Source organism: Geotrypetes seraphini, chromosome 4, assembly GCF_902459505.1.
Source record: "Geotrypetes seraphini chromosome 4, aGeoSer1.1, whole genome shotgun sequence".
Lineage (NCBI taxonomy): Eukaryota > Metazoa > Chordata > Amphibia > Gymnophiona > Dermophiidae > Geotrypetes > Geotrypetes seraphini.
The window spans coordinates 280096474-280122756 of NC_047087.1; the positions used below are offsets into that span (position 1 = coordinate 280096474).

General features: G+C 38.2%; 1 protein-coding gene across 4 annotated transcripts in view; it reads right to left on the minus strand.

The window, feature by feature from the left end:
* Positions 1–859: 859 nt before the first annotated feature.
* The window catches only part of CNNM1 (cyclin and CBS domain divalent metal cation transport mediator 1), a 144970-nt gene continuing 119546 nt past the window's right edge, over positions 860–26283 (minus strand). For 2 of the 4 annotated variants that reach the window (XM_033943474.1, XM_033943473.1), the window contains exons 8-11: positions 14175–14358; positions 11990–12103; positions 10803–10919; positions 861–2051 (exon numbers count right to left, since the gene is read on the minus strand). In XM_033943474.1, coding sequence (XP_033799365.1) covers positions 1951–2051; positions 10803–10919; positions 11990–12103; positions 14175–14358 — 516 coding nt within the window. In that variant the 3' untranslated portion in view covers positions 861–1950. Of the gene's footprint in view, positions 2052–10798; positions 10920–11989; positions 12104–14174; positions 14359–26283 lie in introns of all 4 variants that reach the window. The other 2 variants (XM_033943475.1, XM_033943476.1) reach the window with 2 other exon arrangements.

A 26283-nucleotide genomic window follows, 5' to 3' on the forward strand; every position in this document is an offset into this window, starting at 1 on the left:
GAGGCTGTTATAGGGGAAAACACCCTCCAAGGATTCAAGACAAAGTTAGACAAGTTTCTGTTGAACAAGAACGTGCGCTGGTAGGGCTAGTCTCAGTTAGGCTGTTGGTCTTAGACCTGAGGGCCGCCGCGTAAGCGGACTGCTGGGCATGATGGACCACTGGTCTGACTCAGCAGTGGCAATTCTTATGTTCTGGCTTATTAATTAGATCATATCAAACCTCACAGAACTTCCACTAAGTTGTTTCTCTCATTCAATCCAAACAGAGCTCCTGTCAACTAGAGAATGACAAAGGGACAAATTTTCCCCATTCCTGCGGGATCTTTCTATCCCCCATCCTGTCCTCATGAGTTCTGTCCCTGTCCCACTCCTGCAAGCTCTGTCTTCAATCCTCAAACACTTTAAAATCTAAACAAAACCAAGTAACATACTTGTAACAAGTGTGCTCTGTGGACAGCAGGATACACGTTTTCACAGATGGGTGACATAATTTGAAGGAGCCCTGAATGCTTCCTCTAGCTTTACAGCAATGGAGAACTTTTAAATTGCATATGCAGTAGTTCCTGCATTGAAATATAGAAACATGATGGCAGATAAAGGCCAAATGTCCCATCTAGTCTGCCCATCCGCAGTAACCATTATCTCTCTCTCTCTCTGAGAGATCCCATGTGCCTATCCCAGGCCCTTTTGAATTCAGATAGTCTCTGTCTCCACCACCTCTTCTGGGAGACTGTTCTATACATCTACCATCCTTTCTGTAAAAACGTATTTCCTTAGATTACTCTGGAGCCTATCACCTCTTAACATCATCCTATACCCTCTCATTGGAGAGTTTCGATTCAAATGAAAGAGACTCGACTCATGCACATTTACATTACATAGGTATTTAAACATCGCTATCATGTCTCCCCTCTCCCCCCTAATCTCTAGCTTTGGCGAGAAAGTAGTTTTGACTTTTGACTGCTTAAAACAATGAATGAAAGATCTTCTGGTCACCCCGTCCAAAACTTCCTAGAAAAAGAAATTAGAGTTGGAAGTTGCTTTGAAGATGGATGTAAGTGAATTACAATGTTCCTTAGTAAGAATAACTGCCTCTTTACCCCATCTTCTCTTCTCTGCAAAGGCAACTGCAAGCTTTTCTCCATGTTGTAGCACAGGTTACAAATATGAAGCATCCCTGTAAGCAGACCTGGGGTGCATTGGTGACAACACTGGTCAGCAAAGCTGCCTTATAAGGAAGATGCTCTATTGTAGAACTTGGCTATGAGTGGGTTACTGCATATCCAAGAGGATTGCATATTTGGAGCATCTGAGGAGTGCTGTTTACTTTGTGACTTAGGACAATTAATTTTATCTATATTTTATTTTGGAAAATTACAACCAGCTGAAAACAAGGCAGCAATCTGGAAGTGAAATTCTTGAACAACACAGTACACGAAAATATTCAATAATTTGTTTTCCCTCTGTAGTGATTTTTCACTTATAAAGTATCAACATATGTAGACACATTGTAGACGTGCAGGTGTGCTCTGTCATAGAATCTACCCTATGCTGCCAAGGAAAAGTGTGAACCTTTCCTTTGATACAATGTACACCTGATGATTGTAAATAGTTACATTAGGTAATACTCTCTTTTTCAAGGAAGAATATTTCACATCAGCGTCTAATTTCTATCATTACAAGCTGAGGCATAGACACAATTTACTCTGCTGATTTGTATCTAGCCAATAACCTGGAATATATAACAGGTTAAAAACGGAATCTTTGACCTCCAGAAGGAGAACAAAGCAATTGATATAGAGTATAGTTAAAAACTGAGCCCTATTCACAGTCAGGAGGTATACTGAGAATGTAGAATCATAAGCTCTTTCCTTGGTCCTACTAGAGTAGATAATAGAAGGAATCATGATTCTTTTTCCACTAATTCCAGTGGTTTTGCTTACACACCAACTAATCTATCCTGGTGTTCTGCTCTGTAGCTGATGGCAATGAAGTGGAATTATCTTCTGGAGTCTTTTCACCATCTCGTGATTTTTTCCTCGTCTTACCACCTGTAAGGATAAACCATTCAAACATTAATATAAATATGTTAAAACATTTTGGGGCTCATTTTCAAAAAAATACAAGACATCCAAAAGATGGCATAAACTGGCACTTGGAAGTCTTACTAGTCTAAACATCCAAGTGGCCATTTTCAAAACTGACTTTCAATCAAAAATATCATATAAATATTATAAAGGGAAGGGTGGGTGGGGAGGGTTTAATTTATATATTTAGGATGATATTAGTAAGAAATTCAAGAGATGTGTTTATTTTTTATGATGTAATATTGTGTACTTGTAAGATGATAAAATGAATAAAGAATTGGAAAAAAACAAAACAAAACTGACTTTCTAGACATCTTTCTGGTCATTTTGTCTCCAGTGCATTTAAAATCTTAAAGGAGCGTGTAGAGGCGTGTTTTGGGCAGGCTTAGGGCTTAGGACTTGGGACATTCTGCAGGGATAATCAAACTTTAAAAAAACAACAACATCCAGAGCACCATTTAGATGTGTGCGTGTGAGTGGCAGGGAGGGGAGATACAACACATGCAATTTTTCTTGATTTGCTGGCCACTGAGGGCACCAAACCTTGAACCTGAAAAAGGCATAGCCTGAAAGTGGGCTTTAGGGCTCTCTACCAAAATTTCTGCCCTGAACCCCAGCCAAGTCTAGCACTGGCACTGCTAGATGCACATTCCAAAAACTAATATATCCCAATCACTAAATAGAAAATAAGTGGTTGATATTCAAAGTGATTTAACCAGCCAGACAGTTTCTGACTGGTTAAATCGTTTGTTCAGAGCTAACTAGTCATTTTCAGAAGCACTTAACCAGTTAGTGCCACTGAAAGTGACCAATTAGCATCTATCAAAAAACTGATTATTTTGAGTGTTCCAGGAATAAAGTTAGCACTTGGCCACCAGCTGAATATTGACCCCTAAAATTATTTTTCTACCTCCTGTTGTCTGGTCATTTTATTTTTCTAATTGTTTTGGTCTCTCTCAGTCTCTGGTTTCTTGTTTCCTATCTTCTCTTAACTTTCTTTCCAAAGTTTCTTGTCCATTTGACATTTTCTTTATTATTCTTTCATTTAGAATTTCAAAAGAACATTCAAGCATGTACTAAAGAAATCAGAATAAGACATAGAAATACAGGCAAACCCCTTAATAGAGGAAATAAACATTGAAACTTGGTCTACAATATTGCTGGAGTCAAGCAAGAAATATAAATATAGAAAAAGGAAATAAGGCAGTCCCAGCTAAATTACCTGCTAACCAAGGGGAACTATCATCGCAGTTGGACCTCCTTCCCAAGACACTGAAAATTCCAACAATTACTTTTGTTATTTTTTGAATTGTTGGAATTTTCTGTGCTTTGGGAAGGAGGTCCGACTGCGATGGTATTTCCCCTTGGTTAGCAGGTAATCTAGCTGGGACTGCCTTATTTCCTTTTTCTATTTTCAAACTTACAATCTCTTCTAGACACCAAGGCCCTGATTCTGCAAAATGCATCTAAAGTTTGACGCAGTTTGGACGTCCAAGATAGGCATCCTTTGTAGAATTGCGCTCAGCAATGTTTAGACGTCCAAATTTTGAGACATCCTTTAGAGAATCAGGTTTTAGGTGAGAGTTAGACGTCCAAATAATGTCTGTAATGTTATAATATTTTATTATTATGATGTTATTAGAATGGCGATTTTATGGTGGTTTTCATTATAATTGTGATACTGGGAGTTGGATCTGTTTAATGCTTTTATTTATTTCTCTTCCATCAGAGAGAGTGACTGGGATTCGAACCAGCAACATTAGGGTAGAAGGCTGTAGGTTTAACCACTGTGCTACACAATGAGCTAACAAGTTGCATTGCAATTGTAAAACTGGGTCCTATAGGCATTGTAAAGGCGGTCTACTTTTGAGCGTAGTTTCAGTTATGGGGGTTCCTACCATAAGAGCTTAGTAATCCTAGCCATATGAAGATAAAAACACCTGAGAAGATCATAGCTTAGCAGATCCCTAAGCTATCATATCAGATGTGAGAAAGAAAGACATTAGTGGAAGCAGCTTAAAAAAGAGGAAGGCTACTAAAATGGTATGTGGTCTTCATCATAAGGCATATGGGGACAGAGTAAAGATCTCAATCTGTATACTTTGGAGGAAATGCGGGAGAGGAGAGATATGATAGAGACGTTTAAATGCCTACATAATGTAAATGCGCATGAGTCAAGTCTTTCATTTGAAAGGAAACTCTGCAATGAGAGGGCATAGGATGAAGTTAAGAGGTGATAGGCTCTGGAATAATCTAAGGAAATACTTTTTTACAAAAATAGTTTCCCAGAAGAGGTGGTGACAGAGACTGTCTGAATTCAAGAGGGCCTGGGATAGGCATGTGGGATCTCTGAGAGATAACATAAGAATAGCCTTACTGGGTCAGACCAATGGTCCATCAAGCCCTGTAGCCCATTCTCATGGTGGCCAATACAGGTCACTAGTACCTGGCCAAAACCCAAGGTGTAGTAATATTCCATGCTACCAATACAGGGCAAGCAGTGGCTTCCCCCATGTCTTTCTCAATAATGGACTATGGATTTTTCCTCCAGGAAATTGTTCAAATCTTTCTTAAAACCAGCTATGCTATCCACCCTTACCACCACCTCTGGCAACGTGTTTCAGAGCTTAACTATTATCTGAGTGAAAAAAAAATTTCCTCCTATTGGTTTTAAGAGTATTTCCCTGTAACTTCATCGAGTGTCCCCCTAGTCTTTGTACATCTTGATGCAGTAAAAAATCGATCCACTAGTACCTGTTCTACACCACTCAGGATTTTGTACATAAGCACATAAGCATTGCCTCTGCTGGGTCAGACCAGAGGTCCATCATGCCCAGCAGTCCGCACATGCGGAGGCCCATCAGGTCCAGGATCCGTACTCTTCTATCCCCTTTTCTTCAGAAAGTTGCCCAATCCCTTCTTGAACCCCAATACTTTACTAGAAACGCCTTCACCGGATCAGTCTTTAGGTATATCTATCCTGGCGACCCGCACACGCGGAGGCCAAGCCAGGTGCCCCCAGATGGAGACCCCGATTACCCATATCCCTCAATTTGATTTGCAAGGAGGTGTGCATCCAACTCACGCTTGAAACCCAGAATGGTAGTCTCCGTCACCACCTCCTCTGGGAGAGCATTCCAAACGTTCACCACTCGCTGTGTGAAATAGAATTTCCTGACATTTGTCCTGAGCCTGCTGCCCCTCAGCCTCAGTCCATGACCTCTTGTCTGTGTCACTTTTGACAATGTGAACAACGGTGTTTCTTGCTCAATTTTATCGAATCCATTCAGTATTTTAAAAGTCTCAATCATATCTCCTCGCAGTCTCCTCCTCCCGAGGGTGAACAGTCCCAGTCCTTCGAGTCGTTCTTTGTAGCTCAAATTTTCCATACCTTTTACTAGCTTCGTGGCTCGCCTCTGCACCCTTTCCAGCAGGGTTATATCCTTTTTTAGGTATGGAGACCAGTGTTGGACACAGTATTCCAAGTGTGGTCTGACCATTGCTCTGTAAAGCGGCCGCCGATCTACTCGTGATCCCCTTCTTTATCATACCTAACATTCTGTTTGCTTTCTTTGCCGCCGCCGCACATTGAGCCGACGGCTTCAGGTTCTTGTCTATCAGTACCCCCAGGTCCCTTTCTTGATCTGATTTGGCCAATGTTACACCTAACATTTTATATTCATGTTCCTTATTTTTCTTACCCAGGTGCATCACCTTGCATTTGTCTATGTTAAACCTCATTTGCCACTTTTCCGCCCATTCCTCCAGCTGATTTAGATCCTTCTGGAGATCTTCACTTTCTTTTTGTGACCCAACTGCCCGTCATAGTTTTGTATCATCTGCAAACTTGATTATAATACTTGTTGTTTCCTCTTCTTGGTCATTTATGAAGATATTGAATAAGATGGGCCCAAGAACCGAGTCCTGGGGCACGCCGCTAGTTACCTTCTCCCAGTCCGAGAATTTCCCATTTATGCTTACCCTCTGCAATCTATTCTCTAGCCATTTGCCTATCCATCTAAGTACGTCCCCTTCAATTCCGTGGCTTAGTAGTTTCCTTAGACTTCAATCATATCTCCCCTCAGCCGTCTCTTTTCCAAGCTGAAGAACCCTAACTGTTTTAGTCTTTCCTCATATAAGAGGCGTTCATCCCCTTTACCATCTTGGTCGCTCTTCTTTGAACCTTTTCTAGTGCCACTATATCTTTCTTGAGATAAGGAGACCAGAATTGAATGCAATACTCCAAATGAGGTCGCACCATGGAGTGATACAGGGGCATTATGACAATCTTAGTTTTGTTAACCATTCCTTTTTTAATAATTCCCAGCATCCTGTTTGCTTTTTTGGCTGCCGCCGCACAGTGGGCGGAAGGTTTCATCGTATTGTCTATGATGACGCCCAGATCCTTTTCTTGGGCACTAATCCCCAAGGTGGAGCCTTGCATCCAGTAACGGTGATTCAGATTATTCTTCCCAATGTGCATCAGAGTAGAATACAGCTCCTTGGGAAGAAGGGTGAGTAGTATATGAGGATTTGTGTTTTGCTGTCTATGGAGAGCACCTGTTACAAGTAAGTAACTTGCTATCCTACTTGTTCTCAGAGAAAATCAAATCCTCATCAATGAAACCTCCTAGTTACAAGTTGCCCTGAATGTAAAAGATAGGCGTACTATATAGCTCCAGTATAAGGAGGATGGATTGATGCATCCAGGTTTTACTCTCATTGAAAGCAATAGAAGTAAAACCTGGATGTCTTAATCCATCCTTCTTTTTCTGGAGTCATATGGTAACCCCAGTAAAAGAGGAAATAATCATGAAATAAGCATATTAGGTTTAAGTTAGCTTACTTTGTATTTAAAGCTCTTTATGGTCAAAATTCTGAGGGGGCCTCTGAACTGCTAGCTATTCCTTATAGAAAAAATTATTCTTTTTGGTGAACTTTTCATCTTTCCTGTTTTTTTTAAGGGCTCACAGAGGATGCAGTTGGATTCTAACTCCCAAAGAGATTCTGGAGGACAAACTCACCAAATATCTTTTGTAGTTTAACTCTTCATTATTGTCGTTTCTTGTTTAAAACTCCAGAATAAGAAGCTCACAAAAATCCAAGGATCATATATTATATCCAAGGATCAGCCTGTTTCACTCCATAATAGGGGCTTCCTCAGGGAAAAAATTGGGTTATCCTTCATGAACATACCACTCCTACCGAAGAGCCCAAACTAACAAGATCACCATTGGAGGGTTTAAGGCATGACCCCCTCCCACCATCCACACAGAGAAAAACCCCCCAGTAAGCTTCCCATCACTGATCATGGCACGGGAATACCTATCAGCTGAGTTGGTTTCGTGCAGTCCTACTGGCTCAGCTGATTGTGGATTCCCCTGCCAGGATCAGCTGAATCTGCAGGGAGAAAAATTTGTCTCTCCCTCCCTCAAAGTCACTGATCCCCTACACCGCCCAACATCTCCGGACTCCTCGCTATCCCCAACATCTCTGCATCCCCCCAACACTCCTGTACCTTCTACTGACAAATCGGCAGGAGGAAAGCCCACTTCCTCCTTCGTATAGGGCTTTAGACCCCTCCCAAGATGCACTGGGATGGGGAAGGCCCGTCATTACTGAGCATGCGGCCCTATAGGCAGAAGGGAGTGGGCTTCCCTGCTACCGATTTGTCAGCAGAAAGTACAGGGGTGTCGGAGATGTTAGGAGGATGTCGGGGAGTCCAGGGATGTTGGGGAGGGGGGTCCAGAGATGTTGGGGGGAGGGGGATTTTATGGGGAGGGGTATGGGGGATCGGTGGGTGTGAGGGAGGGAATTTTTTTTTTTCTCCCTGCCAATTCAGCTTATCCTGGCAGGGGAATCTACGATCAGCTGAGCTGGCAGGACTGCACCAAAACTGGCTCAGCTAATGGAGATTCTCCTGCTGTGATCAGCTGATAATAATAATAATAACAACTTTATTTTTATATACCATCATACCACAAACAGTTCTAAGCGGTTTACAAGGGAAGAGACTGTATACAGACAGCGACATTACAGCAAACTTTCAAATTTACATTGGCTTGTTAAGTTTAGTCAGGTTTATCTGGAAGTATTGGGAGTACATCAGGTTGAGGTGGGGTCAGCGAAATTTGTCAAAGAGATAGATTTTTATTGACTTTCTAAATGTTTGGTACAAGAGTGAATTTTTTAAGATGAAGTTGGTTAAACATTTGTTCCATTTGCTTGCTTGGAATGATAGTGTTCTGCCGAGGTATCTCTTGTAGGTGCAGCCCTTTAGATAGGGAAAAGCGAACATGTAGGTACTGCGTGTACTAGTTGTGCCTGGGAATTTGAATTGGTGAGACAGATAGGTTGGGGGATGAACCTGTCATGGTTGTGAAGCAAAGGCATGCAAACTTAAAAATGACCCTTGCTTCCACAGGCAGCCAGTGTAGTTTTCTGTAATATAGGCTTACATGGTCTGATTTCTTGAGGCCATAAATGAGACGGATTGCAGTATTTTGGACGACTCTCAGTCGTTTGATGGTTTTTTGAGAGATCCCAAGTATATAATGTTGTAGTCTAAGGTACTTAAGATCAGGGATTGAACCAGCAGTTGTAAGGAAAAGAAATCGAAGTATTGTTTAATGGTATGAAGTTTCCACAGAGTGAGAAAGCATTTCTTGACTTGAGCATTAGTGTGATCTTCAAATATCAGGCTTCGGTCCAGGGTGATGCCAAGGATTTTGGTTGTGGGACTAATTGGGTAGTCTGATCCATTTAGTCTCAAGGAGGTGTTCACAATCTTATTGGGACTTGCTAAGAAAATCTTGGTTTTTTTCGGGATTTAGTTTTAGTTTGGAGTGCATAGTCCAATGTTCAACCTTAGTAAGGACAGATGAGATGAGTTGTTCTGTCTCTTGGGTCAATGAGGTTATGGGAATAATAATTGTTATATTATCCGTGTATATGTACGATTTCAGTTTTAAATCGGATAACATATTTCCCAGTGATGCCATGTAGATATTGAAGAGTGAGGGAGAGAGTGGGGAGCCCTGTGGCACTCCAGAGGGATTGGACCAAGCTTGAGAGTAGGTTCCTTCGCTGTAGACCTGGTAAGTATGGGTTTTTTTTGAACCAATTTAGTAACTGTCCGGAAATGCCGATGGCCTTTCAGACAATGTAGTTGGGCAAGTCTGAAAAACTTGCTTGTGTGTGTTTTTCTTTTTTTTTTAAATTTTTATTTATTAAATTTTCAATTTTTACAACAATTGAATCACAAGTAATATAATTAATTACTATATATCATTGTATCTATCATTAATACAATTTAATTTACAATCAGTATATATTAGAAATTATATATAATCAAATTTTATAAGTCCCTCCCCATTTTTTCAATTAATAATTCCAAAATTTATGCATAACCCACCCCATTCCTATATAAGTACTGCGAATGTGCTAAGAAGTCTAATCATTAGAATAATTAGTCAATGGTTGCCAAATTTTCTTGAAATTATGAAGATTCCCATGTTGTAATGCTAATACTTTTTCCATTTTGTAGATATGACAGACAGAGTTCCACCAGAACGTATAATTTAATTTGGTATAGTCTTTCCAATTTTGAGTGATTTGTTGCATGGCGACTCCTGTCAATATTAATAGCAGCTTGTTATTATTTGCTGAGATCGGACTCTGAGTTCTCATTGCAGTGCCAAATAGTATGGTATCATATGAGAGTCCTACATGATTTTCTAGTAATTTGTTAATTTGGGGCCAAATCAGATTCCAAAAGGCATTTACACAGGGACAAAAAAAAATTAAGTGATCTAACGTCCCTATTTCTATTTTACAATGCCAGCATCTATTGGATCTAGTATTATCTATCTTTTGCAGGCGCGTAGGGGTCCATAACACTCTATGCAATAAAAACATCCATGTTTGATTCATAGATGCTGACTTTGTAGATCTTAATCTCCAGGACCAAAATCGTGGCCATTGAGACGCAGAAATTGTCTGTCCAATCTCAATACTCCAAATATCCCTAAGACCAGTTTTCTTTTTTTTATTTAAAAATCCATATATCAATTTGTACCATTTTGCGGCTTGGTGACCCAAGAAATCCGCCTGGAAACATAAAACCTGCAGACTATATTGAGTATTAAGATGTTTTTCATGTGGACATTCATTGTCAAAAACAAAAAATAGACTTCTGGCTGTTTTGAGAATGGACATTTTCTCTACTGGATTTCTGGCTGTTTTCTTCCACAGCGTCCAAATTAGATGTCTTATCGAAAATGCCCCTCACTGTGTGTAATATAGTCTTGTGCATGCTGCGGATGTGGCAAATACAGGGAGAAAAAAAATCCCAATTGTATTGGGAACCTTCAAATGATGTGTGTATACCTTTTATCTATATGAAATTCAGAAGGAGACTGTTGAGTTGAAATACTAACAAAGCATTAGTAGTAACTGTAAGAAATTAATATCCATTATATTATAGCTTACAAGTAAAGTCTAGTCCGGCTAGCATGCTATGTGTAAAACCAACTCATTTGGACACACGATCCCTGAGAGAATATAAAGATAAATGGTTAGTCATGCAGACAACATATAATTAGTCATCTTTCCTACTTCTAGATTTGGGAGAAAAACAAGCACAGCAGAAAAGAAAAGAGAAATTAAATTCTGCTTGCTACTGATAATTTTAAATGAGTTGGCATATTTACATACTCAGTGTCCTCAAGAGCTTCTTTCCCAAAGTTTCCTCAAAGCCGCTTAGAGAAGAACTTGTTATAATTTCATGGCTTAAAATGCCTGAATCCATGTTTACTTTACAGCCATCATTGTCTAAAAATAACAACATTGAAATAAAGAAAGTTAACACCTTTACAATTGCTGACAATACTTACAAAGTTCTTCAGTAATTCCAGCAATCGCTTTATGAGTTTACTTACTGGCTTTCAGAATTACAATTTCTGATGATTCAGTGTATCCAATTTTATATATTCATCTCTCACAGTTAATGCTTACTCTGTTTCTTCCCTCAAACTATTTTATTTTAATCCTAATAGTATAATAATAATAATAATAATAATTTTATTTCTTATATACCGCTGTACCGTGAAGTTCTAAGCGGTTTACAGTATCTATGGGAGAAACAGATCTATTATCAGTGATATTTAATAATTTATGTATTCATGCATTTTGATATTTTGTACATGTTGCTTTCATGTACATGATACCTTTGTACTTTGTATTTATTGTATTTTTAAGACTGGTTAGTATTATAATTATGGCTATATTTAACTTTAGTAAACTTTTTTCATCATTTGAACTATCATTCATACATCTTCCTCAGATCACCTTTTTTACTATTAGAAAGTAACACTGCCATTAGGCTAATCCCCTCTTTTTTATTTTTATAATTCTTTATTCATTTTAACACTTACAATAAGTGAAACAGTATATAACATCCATTTGGTCTTACATACATCACTTAATATTATACAAAACTCAATTTCAAATTCCTTATCCCTCCCCTTCCCTATTCAACTCAAGACAAATATTTAATAGCCTCCCCCCTCCCCACATTGTGACTCTCAAAGAAAACCAAGAAATCCCCAACCCCCTCTTCTACGAAACTGCACTAGCAGTTTCTAGTGCGGGGAGCCATGCTGAATGGCCCGCGCTGCTCCCGACGCTCATAGGAACTCAATGAGTGTCGGGAGCAGTGCAGGCCATTCAGCACAGCCCTCTGTGCTATCTCTGTGCTAAAAAATACTAGCGTGGTTTCGTAGAAGACGGGGTAAGTTTCTCATGCTGCAAGCTGAAATTCAAGATTAAGGCTAATTAATCTGTTACCTCTATACCTGCTAAATAGTACAGTAGTTCAAGGGACAGATATATGAGTGATTTACTTTGTCTTTGGTTGTTCTCTTCATTGTCTACTAACTCTTCTTTTTTATATGGGATTTCATCCATATGCAGGAACACAGAATCACTGGGACTCTTCGGTCCACCTAACTTGCTTCCTGTAAGGAAAGCATACATTTACTGTGTGCCGAAAGATTCAAAGGAAGTTATAAGTTGATATCACAGTTGCTTCAGTACAGGGTTTGATATTAAAAATATCTGTTTAGTTAACTCAGAGTTAAACAGACTACTATTTACCTTTGAATTTGCATTCCCAATGACAGGATAATGTTTGGGTGGACTATTCAATTTCTGGCCAAAAGTGATCCAGTTAAATAGAAGGATTGGAGGCATGCCAAAATATGGTTAAAACTTTAATTGGATAATGTCAATATTCAACACTAGCTGGTTAAAGTTAACCTCTTAGCTCTGGTCAAAACAATTACCGTATATACTTGAATATAAACCCATCCGCATGTAAACCGAGGTAGCCCAAAAGGGGGATTAAGGTTGACTTGAATGTAAACCAAACTCACGGCAGTATAGGAAGATTGCTTCTGCCCTAGCTCACCACTGGACAATCAGGGCTTAAGGTAGGCCCGGGGAGGGGCCTGCAACGGATCCATGTCTGTTTTATCATTCACACTTTCAGAAATTCACTAACCCCCTATTTGTCCTGTTTGTCTATATTGTAAGCTCTTTTTAGCAGGTATTATCTCTTACATGTTTAATATACAGCAGCGGAGATGGGTGGGAATGGAGCATATCGGGATGGTCTGCTTCGGGAGTGGGGCAGGGAGGAATCGGCGGCTTCAGTGGGGGGGCAGGGAGAGATCCCAGGAGGTGGCCAGCCCATGCACCCCCAACAGGCAGCCTGCGTACCCCGAGGTCTGCGTACCGCAGGTTGAGAAACACTGGTGTACTGGAAGTAAATGATGCCTGCAGAACCTCTGGCTGGGCTCTTGTGGGTTCTGCAGACTCTACGGGCCTCTGCTTCACATCATTGTAAAATAGGGACTTCGGACAGGCCTGTCTACCAATTTATTGGCACCACAGCAGTTCACCAGCCCTGGAGGACAAGGAAGGGGCTAAGCTCAAAGTTCCCGCCCCTCCTTCACACTGTAGCACGCAATACACGGACACTCCTCCACCAGGCATCCAGCACAAATTTTTACAAAAAATGGTGTCCTCACATCCTGAGGAGTCCATCCCTGTCATTTGTGATCAAAATTGAGGGGTTTTGAGGCAGATAGAGGCTTTTGAAAAAAAGATTGTTTGAAATCCAAGATGGCTGCTGCCAGTAAAATTGCACTAAAATAGCCTGTAGAGATTTATTTGAAAAATCAAAAATACAGAAAAAGGGATTTTGGAGGTGGGAGACCTAAACCCTAACCCCAGAAACACTCAAAATTGAGACTTTTTTTGAGCCACCATTGGACATAATGGGGTTGTATTCGCAGTTCTGTGGAGGTGCTTGCCTGTCAGCTTTTCTGTGCAGCTGGAAAGGACCTTCTGCCTCATATACTTCCAAATCCAACTCCAAACCAAGAACTCTTCATGCTGCCAGTCGGACCAACAGAGACCTCTATCCCCATGGGACCTTGAAGCACAATGGGGGTGGGTATATTACGCAGCCGACACCCTGATACCCAAAGGGGTACACAGGGTGCCCATAGCCTGCGCTTAAGCCACTGAGAAACTCAGGTGAGCCGGTTCCCAGGGGAATGGACCCTGAGCCCTGAAGTCTCACAGCAGGCTAGCTCCCCAGATCCACCTGAAGGCTTGCCTTGCAGAGCTGCAGTCTGGCTTAGCAGAACCTGCATCCTTTCCCAGGCAGAGAATCCAAAAGTATGGGGTCTCAGGTCACCGCAGCCTCAGGAGAAATGAACTTAAGGCTGAAAAGAAAAAGGAACTAAGCAGAGCACATCAGAAACACCTTTGCACAGATCACTTACAGAAGAAAAACTGGAGGGGGCACTTTGCTCTGCCTCTATGTGTGAGGTACTCATAATTGTAAGTATTCACACCTCTGCAAGTCTCAGTTTGTGGGAAAGGACTGATAATCATATATGTATGGACTCTTAAGTAGATGCAACAGAATATAATTTTTGCCTTGCTTTTTTGTGCTGACAAATATATAAAATTTGCTAAATTAAAACAAAGAAAGAAATGTACTTCTGTTTGACATACTCATGATACTATTCTTTTCATTCAGAAGGTTAGTAGTGTTCTCATCTTTAGGGGTTTGTAATGCCTCATGGACTGTTGCGGTTTTAGAAGCATGCCCATCAGCAAACACTTCCAGTTCAGGAGACTGTGGTGAGCTGTCCATACGATTAGCAGTCAGTGCATTCTGGTACTGCTGCCGTGTTACCTAAAAAGAAAGAACATAAATACATTAATTTCTGCTCCTGAAAATATATCTGATGTGTTCTTCTTCTCTATTACTTCTCTTTCTAAAAACGATGGAAGACAGAATCTGTATGTTTTGCTAGGGGTAAAGCACATGTTGAAGTTACAGTTCTGTAGTTAAAACTCATTAACAATTGTGAGTAGCACCTAGCTGTACTTTATAAAAAAACACTAAGGGCCAGATTCAAAACTAAAATCTGCCTTTAACGTGTTCGCTAAACTGGTTCCAGCTGGTTTAGCGTGCATGTATTTTAGCAGCCGATTATTAAAATGGATTTTCCGCAGTCTCCAATACTGCCATGCAAATGTAGAACTCAGAGCAATTTTGTAACCTCATTATGCCACATTTGCGGGCAAAATTTGCCATAAGGTCTGAAGTGTTGTTGCATTACTTTCTGATCAGTGCCTGAGTGCTGATTGGCTCAGGCACTGACAGGAAAGTAAGGCTTGACAGCTCAGACCCCGCACCCCCAATTAAAATAATTTTAAAAAACCAAACCCAAATCGAAGATTGGCAGAAGAGATGCTCACTCTCTCCTGACGTGTTGCACAATCACCTAACACCGCTAACTCCCCTCTCCCCCCAGCAGTGGGAGAGATGCCCATTCCCTCCCACCATTGAGGACAAGCACTCCCCCCTCATGGCAGCGAGAGAGATATCCATTCCCTCCTGCTGCTGGTCAAGCACTCTCCCAATGGCAGCAGGAGAAATGCTCACTCTCTCACTGCCGAGCAACGCCACCCCAATACCCCATTGCCTCCAATGACCCCTAGCCCCTCACCTTGCCCATTCCCTCCCACCGCAGAAATCAAGCACCCCAACACAGCAGCGGGAGAGATGCCCACTCCCTCCTGCCGCCAAAGTCAAGAACCCCCCCCCAGGGCAACGAGAGAGATGCTCACTCCCTCCTGCTGCCAAGCAACGCCCCTCCAACATTTCCTGTGCCTCCAATGAGCCCCGGCTCCTCCCCCTTAGTTTGTTTATGATGGCTGGCCGGAGGGATGCCTATTCAGAGGAGGGATCTTAAATAACCTGGGCCAATCAGAGCCTTAGGCACATTCCTGGATGCACTAGAGGGGAAGGCCCACCATTTTAAAGAGGCAGGCCTGTTGTCCAGAGGGAGTCGGCATCCCTCTGGCCAGCCATCATAAATAAGGTAAGGGGGTGGGAGCAGGGGGTTGTCGTAAGCATGTGAGGGGGGGGGGTCATTGCTTGGCGGCAGGAGGGAGTGGGCATCTCTCCTGATGCCGGGGGGTGTTGGGGGCATTGCTTGGTGGGGGGAGGGAGTGGGCATCTCTCTTGCTCCCATTGGGAGGGGGTGCTTGACTTCAGTAGTGGGAGGAAATGGGCATCTCTTCTGCTGTCGTGGAGGGGGGGGTGCTTGACTTCAGCAGCATGAGGGAGTGGGCATTTCTCCCGCTGCCATGTGTGTGGGGGGATGGGGGGAGGTAGTTGCTTGACTTTGGTGGCGGGATGGAGTGGGCATCTCTCCTGCTGATTTTCAAAATTTTTTTTCAAATTTAAATTTTTGCATTTGCAAGTGCAAGTGCCCATTACTATCACCAGCGATGGGCACATGCAAATTTTACTCTCCAACAACCTCATTTGCATGTGAGGTTTTTGGAGAACGACTCGCCTTTTTGAAATCGCTACAATAATGGCTGTGACAGTGTCTCATTGTATTTCATCGTGATGTTTTAAGAATCTAGCCCTTAGAGGCCAATTTACTATTTGTTGCATATATTAATGATTATACTATTTGCTAATTCAGAGCCAGTGCAAGAGTATAATGCTCCCTGGCTGAACACTTTAGTAAAAGTACACATTCTGCATGTAAACTGTTTTATATCAATACTCATGAATGAGAGAACTGACATTATTCCAATTCTAAAAATAAACACAGTCCATGTCAAAATAGTATAAGTCACTTCTGGCACAGATTTTATCTCTTAGGCACTGCTTTAGAAATCTTAGTCAAAGTTGTGGCAGTGGCTTCTGTGGGATTTAAATATGATCAGTCAGTTGATCTAACATAATTGGTGGCATTATACCATGGACATCCATTCAAATTCATCATTTAATCCACAAGGCATCGCCAACTTCAATTTTAAAATCTAACATTGCTCTTTATAATTTAGAATATGCTCATTTCTACCCTCTTACCCATGCTGCACTGTACCTATGATGTGCCAGTGAATATTAGCTACAGAAAGGTTTTAAATATGGTCTATATTACCCAGCAAAAATGAGGGTATCAAGTGGTGACAAATCATTATTCTTTGAAGATCCGGAGAAGTTAAAAGACTTCTTGTCAAATTCTGAACCAATGTCAATTTAGCACAAATCTTCATTGGAAAACTTGGACAATATATTTGTCATATGGATGCTTGAGAGTTCAATTAACAAATGATTTGTTTAATGTATAGTGAAGAGTATGACTGGCAGTTCTCTTAAGAGGCTTTTCTCATGGTTAATTCAGAGGAAAGTGAAGTTCATCTGGATCTACACTCTGTCATGCTTATAGGAGTAGGCATAAAGGAAATAGCTGATTTTTTGTTTTAAGTTTTTTATTGATTTTTTCATATATCAACAAGTGGTGTAAATTTTCCATACAATTGTCTTAACAATACACTTGAATTCTCTATAATGTACTTTATATAAACCATATTTTATATTATTCTTCTTATGAATTTATATAACATATATATTGTAATATTTTTATTAATTATTATTTAATTATGAACCCTTTTCCCTCCCTTTATTACATTAATTTCACATAAGATTATCACTCATTATAATACATTATTTATAATGTATTATAAAGAGAATAAATTCCTTACCCCTTCCCTCCCTCCCTTCTTTAACCATTATCTTATCATGGGAAAAAATTAAAATCATTCATTGCAAAAATCTGTTAATGGTCCCCAAATCTTCTTGAACTTATCCATATATCCTTTTTGTGTTGCAAATGTACGCTCCATCTTATATATATGGCAAACCGAGTTCCACCAAAAATTATAGTTCAATCTGTCATAATTTTTCCAATTATGTGTAATTTGTTGTACTGCTACTCCAGTCAATATAAATAAAAGTTTATTGTTATTTGATGAAATTTGACTTCGAGCTCTCATTGCAGTACCAAACAGAATCGTATCATATGTCAAGGCTACCGGATTTTCTAACATCCTATTAATTTGAGGCCAAATTGATTTCCAAAATATTAATATGAATGGACAATAGAATAAAAGATGATCTAATGTCCCTGGTTCAAGATGACAATGCCAGCATCTATTAGACTTAGAGCTATCAATTCTATGTAAACGTGTAGGGGTCCATAAAATAAAAAACCAAGTTTGTCTCATAGAAGCTGACAATGTACATCTTAACCTCCAAGACCAAAGTCGTGGCCATTGAGATGCATTAATCTGATGCTTAATCTCAATGCTCCAAATATCTCTAAGACCATTTTTTTCTTTTTATGTATGAATGCAGATATCAATTTATACCACATTGCGGCCTGGTGACCCATGGAATCTATCTGAAAACATAAGAATTCCATACTATGATAGTTATTAAGATTTTTCCATTCAGGGAACCCTACCTGAATGGCCTGCTTCAATTGCATCCATCTGAAATATTGTGATTTATTCAATTGTGAAATATTGTGATTTATTGCAATTGTGAAAATTCAAGCAGTTTATCTTTATTTATTACATCTTCTAAAATCCGAATTCCAGCAATCATCCAATGTTTCCAGATAATTTTAAAACCGCCAACTTTGATCTTTGGATTGAGCCATATTGTTTGAGTCGTTGATTTAGTTATTGGAATAGGAGTTAGATTACTTATATATCTTATAGTTTTCCAAGTATCAACAAATATTTTGTGATCCTTATATAACCTTGGCATTTGAATACTGATTACATGACTCAGACGTAAAGGAAACATTAATCTCCATTCTAACCAGAACCAATCTGGTATATGTTCAATGGGCTCTGGGAGGATCCAATACACACCATGACGCATAATATAGGCTTGATGGTACCTATAAAAATTTGGAAAATTTACCCCTCCCTCCGCGATTGGTCTTTGTAAAGATACTAGAGCAATTCTGGGGTTTTTTCCAAGCCAAATAAATTTTGTTAATATCTTATCCAATTTTTTGTAAAAAGACCCCTGAAAAAAAATTGGTATCATACCCATTTGGTAACAAACTACTGGTAATATCATCATTTTTACAGTTTGTATTCTCCCCCACCAAGATATGCATAAAGGATTCCATTGTTCACACATTTCTGACACTTTTTGTAATAAATTTTTTTCATAAATTTTTATAGTCTCATCTATAGTTTTTGTAACCAAATTCTTAAGTATTTTAATCCTTCTTCTTTCCAAATAAAAGAAAATGAATCAAATAAACTTTTTGTGCAATGTACATTGAGTGGAAGCACTTCTGATTTATTCCAGTTTATTTTATAACTTGAAAATTTTCCAAATTTTTCAATTAATTCAAGCAAATTTGGAATGGTTGTTTCCGGATTTCTCAAATAAAGTAAAATATCATCCGCATATGCTGATAGTTTATATTCTCTATCTGAATGCGGAATACCCTGTATCTCCTTTACTTGTTCTATAGCTAATAACAAGGGTTCCAACACGATATCAAAAAGCAAAGGAGATAGTGGACATCCTTGTCTAACCCCCCTCTGTAGAATAAATTTTTCTGAAAAATTATTATTGATATATAATCTAGCAACAGGGGAGCTATACAATGCTTTTATTATTTGTATAAAACCGGATCCTATACCAAACCATTCCATTGCCTGAAACATGAAGGACCATTCCACTCTATCAAAGCTTTTTCAGCATCTAATGAAATAGAGAATGCTGGGTCATTAATGGATTTTGTCAAATATAACATGTGATGTGCTAATCTAGTATTATGAGATGAATGTCTTTGAGCAACAAAACCTGTTTGATGCATATCTATAATGAAAGGGAGAGCTTTAGCCAATCTTAATGCTAATGCCATCCACATTTATTAAAGAAATAGGTCTATAATTTGAAACCACAAGTGGGATCTTTATTTGGCTTAGGTAAAACTATAGTTATTGATTCAGCCATAGTACCTGTAATACAACCTTTATTTAGTTGTGTCTGATATAGTTTTAATAAATAGGGCATTATAATGTTTTGAAATGATTTATAAAACTCCACTGTATAACCATCTCCACCTGGAGCGGATCCAACCCTAAGGGATTTCAAAGCTGTATCTAACTCTTTTAAGGATATTGGTTCTTCTAAACTTCGTTTTATATGTTCAGGAATTTTTGGTCCCTCTATTAACTTTAAAAAATCTAAACCATCCTTTTCCTTTTTTGAATAAGGCTCAGAAGAATACAAATCTTTATAAAATTTAAAAACTGTTTTATAATGGGATCAATTTGAGATAAAATTTCACCATTTTCATTTTGAATAGCAATTATTTTTGTTTTTCTTTTTTTTGCTTTAAGATAATTTGCTAGCATTCTTCCTGCCTTATTCGAATTTCCATAGTACAAAGCTTGCTGTACAAATAAATCTTTTCTAATAATTTTTGAAGAAATTTCATTATATTTTCCTTTAGCTTTTAATAGTTTTTGTTGTGTCAAATAATCCAATTTTTCAATTAATTTTGATTCTAGAGACTTCACCGTTTTTTCCAATTCTATAAATTGTTTTTTTTCCCTTTTTATTTGCATTGCTGAATAAGAAATAATTTGTCCTCTAATGTATGCTTTAAAAGCATCCCACAAAGTCTCTATTGAAATTTCTTCTGTATCATTAATTTGAAAATATTCCTCTATTTTTTCCATAAGTTTTGTAGAAAAATCAGTATCTGCAAGCAATGTATTATTTAATCTCCATATAGGTCTATTTTCAGTTTGATCCATTATTTTAATTTCAATCCACACTCCACCATGATCAGATAATATAATTGGATCAATGACAGCCTGTGTGACTTGATGTACTAATTGATTAGAAACAAAAATGTAATCTATTCTAGAGAAAGAATTATGAACCTGTGAGCAAAACGAAAATTCCCGTCCATCAAAATGAAGAATACGCCAAATATCTTTTAAATCACAAGATTGTACCAAATTATCAAGGCCTAATGATTTTATAAATCTTCTCGGACTTTTATCTATTAGTGGATCCATAACAGCATTGAAATCCCCTGCTACTACTAAATTTGAAGTAGCAAGTGGAAGAATCATTTGTTGTAGAGCTTTAAAAAATTCATTTTGGTTCGAATTAGGGGCATATATATTGAAGAGTGTCATGGTGGTATTTCCCATGTCCATATCTACACATACCCATCTTCCATGAGGATCAGCTGCCTTAAATCTAAATGTAGCAGAACATTTTTTATTTATTAATATAGCAACACCAGCTTTTTTCCCTATTGCCGAAGAAAAATAACATTGTTTTACCCAATCACCTTTTAACTTTATAGATTCATTATTTGACAGATGGGTCTCTTGTATGCAGCATATATCAGCGTTTTGTCTTTTTAAAAATAATAATGCTTTTTTTCTTTTAATTGGGCGATTGAGACCATTAACATTTAGAGATATTATTTTAAGATCCATCATGTATTATTTTAATTTGTAATATAATAATTTCATCTTTAATATTCTTTATGATCTTTATTTTCCCATATTTAAGATAATTCCAAAAATTGTCTACCTTTCCTAAACCCTTAAAGTTTAATACCCTCCCAATCCCTCCCTCCCCACCCCATATATATACGATCACTTGGAAACGCAAAATTAGATCAAGTTTAACATCACTCCTTACAAGCCATAAATAAGATATTTAAATTATCTTAAGCTCCATAATAGTAAAATTACTATTTAAACTTAAACAATTTATATAACTTTACTTTCATATTTATATGCATGTTTTTATTTATTCCAAGTTTGTTTTGTTAAGATAAATTAAATGTATTTTAAAATAATTTGAAGTATATATAATTCTTATCTAGGATAAGTTTACAATAAATCAGTAAGTAAACATTTTATCTTCCGTATCTATACTAATTCATCACAATCATTCTTTCTTCTATTCCACAAGATCCATTCATCCAACATTAGAAGACAAAAGCTTTAATAAAATTAAAATCTATCATAACCCAATCTCTTTTTCATTCTTGTTCATATTTTAATCATTCAATAGGAATTTTTAGTAAATTCTATGTTTAAACTTCCTCTATATCTTATGTAGAACTTTATCTTGAAAAGAATGTACATTAGCATGTATCTGAAACCTAAATAACTTATCTATCTTATGAAGATATTATTTTTTCTTATATTTAGATAATTTTTTTTTTTTTAATTTTATATATCTTATATTTCAGTGTTCCATTCATTTAGTCTCGCTGGTCTGAACGTTTCTCTGTCTGAATGGTCATGATAGCAGGAGCAGACTCCTGATGTTAACTATTATCTTTAATTGCACAGCAGCGATATCATCATACAGCTTTGACACTAGACCCAGAAGCGCTGTCAAATAAATAGCCCTGAGTTAATGATATACTAACAGTGCACCCTCAATGGGAAGCTATGACCTCGCCGACATTCTCCTTGAGTTGCTTTGCCGACTATCCAAACATTACGTGATGCGATGATTTGAATAGATAGTATATTCTGTTGGTAATCCTCGGGATGAAGAGAACAGTTCACAATTCAGTTCATCTGTTTGAAATGTTTTTCCTCTCTTCGATATCCTTTTTTTTCCCGTAGACGTAGTGAACGTTCTTTTTTTTTTCCCTTCGATGTCCTTCTTCTTCTTCCGTATACGTGATGACGTGAGAATAACCAATCCCATCTACTTCCAGTGCAGTTTGTTAGCCAAACAAAGCTTCCTCCCGATGCATGTTTCCCTATATTTCCTTCTTTCTGACAAATCGATCGCCACTTTCCTTGGCTTATATATATCTTCAAGGGAATACCCAGCCAGAAAACATTCATTCCGCCTTTTCTCAGTCTATCAGAAATCTGGTACACCCATTTCCCAGAGTCCTGCAGTGTCACTGAATGGAAGTCAATACTCTGTTCTTTCTACACGTCACTCCTCCGTCCATGTCCTCACCAATTCAAGTTCCATACTCGTGACAACATTTTTAAAAGTAGGTTAAAATTCCATATATTCGAATCAGTTAATTCAAACTGTTTTTTTTTTCTACAGTATATTTGTGTTAACGATTTAAAATAAATTGAAATATAAACATAGTATTTTGTTATGAGTTAGGTATTAATAAACTTACTCAGTATTTTTATTAAGAAGTCATTGGTTGTTCACTTTGTTCCAGGTATTCTGCTAATTTCTTGTGATCAGTGAAGTTTTGCGTTTTATTTCCCAAAGTTACTTTCATAATTGCTGGATAAAGAAGTCCATATCTTGCCCCTAGTGCCTTTAATTGAGGTCTTAAATCCAGTAGTTGTTTTCTTTTGAAGGCAGTTTCTCTGGCAAAATCAGGAACAATGTGTATACGTGCATCTTGACATCGTAAATTTTTATTTTCTTTAGCTAGCTGACATATTTCAACAACATATTGGTATCTTAATAATTTAAATATTAGAGTTCTTGGACCTTTTTGTACCGCTGTTTTTTGTCTTGGTATTCTGTGTGCTCTTTCAATTTCGAGAGGCACTTTGGATTTAAGAGGTAGGATTTTTGGAAGGAATTGTTCCAGGAAAGTGATGGGATCATTTTTTTCCACTCCTTCAGGCATCCCTATAATTCTTAAATTATTTCTTTTTTCTCTATTCAAACAATCTTCCAAGTCTCTTTTCATTATTTCCATTTCTTTCCAAGCTTTTTTGTTTTGCATAACTTCAGTATGTACTTCTTCCGATTTTTCTTCTAAATGAGTTATTTTGTTATCAATTAGGTCAACTCTTTTTGTAAGTATGGCCACGTCGTCAATTGCTTTTTGAAGTTGTTTTTTGATTTCTAAAACGATATCTTTGATCTGTCTTATTTCCATCATCATGTCTGTATCTCCTTCTGAAGGCAGTGGAACCTTTGAAGGTGTCCCTGGTTCAGGTTTTGATCTTTTATTACTGTTTGTTCCTGATCCTCCGGCTCCTGTATCGTTTTTATTTTGTTTGCTCGATGCCATTTTCTTCTTATCCACTGTTTTTTTCAATGAATAAATCGATTTTGAAGCTTTAAATTTGAAATATTAGCTTGTCTGACATGGAGCACAGCTATTACCCGACCATTTGCCTGCGTGTCCAAGTTCTAGCAGAAATAGCTGATTTTAAGATCTGAAGAAGTAATGGAAAAGTATACTGAAGTGTACTAAGTCTGATCGCTTTATGAACATAAGAACATAAGAATTTGCCTCCACTGGGTCAGACCAGAGGTCCATCCTGCCCAGCGGTCCGCTCCCGCGGCGGCCCATCAGGTCCGCGACCCGTGAAGTGGTTTCTGACCACTTCTATAACCTACCTCAAGTTCTATCTGTACCCCTCTATCCCCTTTTCCTCCAGGAACCTATCTAAACCTTCCTTGAACCCCTGTACATTGTTCTGGCTTATCACCTCCTCCGGAAGCTTGTTCCATGTGTCCACCACCCTCTGAGTAAAAAAGAACTTCCTGGCATTTGTACTAAACCTGTCCCCTTTCAATTTCTCCGAGTGACCCCTAGTGCTTGAGGCTCCCCACAGTTTGAAGAATCTGTTCTTATTCACTTTCTCTATGCCCTTTAGGATTTTGAATGTTTCTATCATGTCCCCTCTAAGTCTCCTCTTCTCCAGAGAGAACAGCCCCAGCGTTTTTAACCTGTCAGCGTATGAGAAATTTTCCATACCTTTTATCAGTTTAGTCGCCCTCCTCTGCACTCCCTCGAGTACCGCCATGTCCTTTCTGAGGTACGGCGACCAATATTGAACACAGTACTCCAGGTGCGGGCGCACCATTGCGCGATACAGCGGCATGATGACTTCCTTCGTCCTGGTTGTGATACCCTTTTTGATGATGCCCAGCATTCTGTTTGCTTTCTTTGAAGCTGTTGCACATTGCGCCGATGGTTTCAGCGATGTGTCAACCATCACCCCCAGATCCCTTTCCAGGTTACTCACCCCTAGCCGTGTTCCCCCCATATTGTAGCTGAACATCGGGTTCTTTTTCCCTACATGCATGACTTTGCATTTCTCTACGTTAAAGCTCATTTGCCACTTATTTGCCCAGTCTTCCAGTCTCGTTAGGTCCCTTTGCAGGTTTTCACAGTCTTCCGTGTTCCTAACCCTGCTGCAGAGTTTGGTGTCATCAGCAAATTTGATAACCTCACATTTTGTCCCCGTCTCCAGATCATCAATAAATATATTGAACAATAGAGGTCCCAGCACCGACCCCTGTGGAACTCCGCTCGTGACCCATTGCCAGTCCGAGTATTGGCCCTTTACTCCAACCCTCTGTTTCCTGCCTGCCAACCAGTGTTTGATCCATCCATTTCTTTTATTGAAATGGATCCAGTCTGAATAGGATGAAGTAAAAGTTAGTTTTATAAGAAATTATGAAAAAAGCCTCCTCAAAATGAGTTTGACATTTTACAGATGAAAACAACTTAGAGAAGGATCAAATGACTAACTAGGAATTGGGAACTCATTTGTAATGCAGAACTAGATATTTTGGGTTTTAGTTTTGGATTAATTCTAATATACCTATCTTTTAGGGAAAATGACATAACTGATATTGGTTATAAAATGATCTTTTAGTAATGATATTGAAGGAGGGTATTTTCATGTTATTGAATTATTTATTATTAGAAAGGAAAGTTGATCTGTTTGGATTTAATATTTAATGGATCAGATGAAAAGTGCAATGGAGTCAGTATTTCAATTTTTTGGGAGGGTTATAGTAATTTTATCTGATTCACAATAAATTTTCTAAATATCAATTATCTCAAAATAGTTAAATTTTGATTTGTGATGTGGTTTTATGGAATAATTAGCTGATATTTACAGGATTTTAGTAAAAGGAAAAGTAAAGGGGATGGAAGGTGAAAAAAAAAAAAAATATATATATATATATATATAAAATAAGAACAGATGATATTCATTTACAATAAGAAATAAGAAAGATGATTTTATTCTTTAGATCTAAGGTTCTAAAAGTCAGAAATGAGTTTAATGCAAAAGGTTTAACTAAATGGTAAAAGTAATTGATGTAATTTGAGTTTTAATGTGCTTAATGGATAAAATGAATCTGATGGATTGATGAAGATTTAAGGGATATTTGATGAATACGGTTTATTTAATAAGGAGATTATATATTTCTTTATTTATTTGGTAAATGAATACAAAATTTTAGTCATAATGATATAATTTGAAGTATGAAGGCTGGTTTTAATTGAATAAGTTATTAATTGGTTTTATGAAAACTTCTATACTAGGAAAATCAATTTATAATATAGCAAGGGTATTTAAGTGAGATTATTTGTTGCATAAAGTATTTTTGATACTTATCTTATTTATATATATTGTATGAATATAAGTTATGAATGTTGCCTAGGGGTGGGTGGGTATTGTGATTACTATTCCAATGTGTGGTCCAAGGCTATCAATTTGTTTGGGGGGGAGGGGGGATGAGGGAGGAGGGATTTTTTAAGATCAGGGGTGGGTTGACTGGGAATGAAGGGAATACTGAAGATCAAATGAATTTTTTATGGTTTATTTTATGTGTAACGGTGTCTAATCATACTAAATTTAATGAATTTGGTTATCATCGATGGATCGATGGAGATTAAGATATTTTCCTTAAATGTCAATGGCCTTAATCATCAAATAAAAAGGAAAAAGATGTTAGCGTTCCTAAAGAAGCAAAACGCCGATTTGT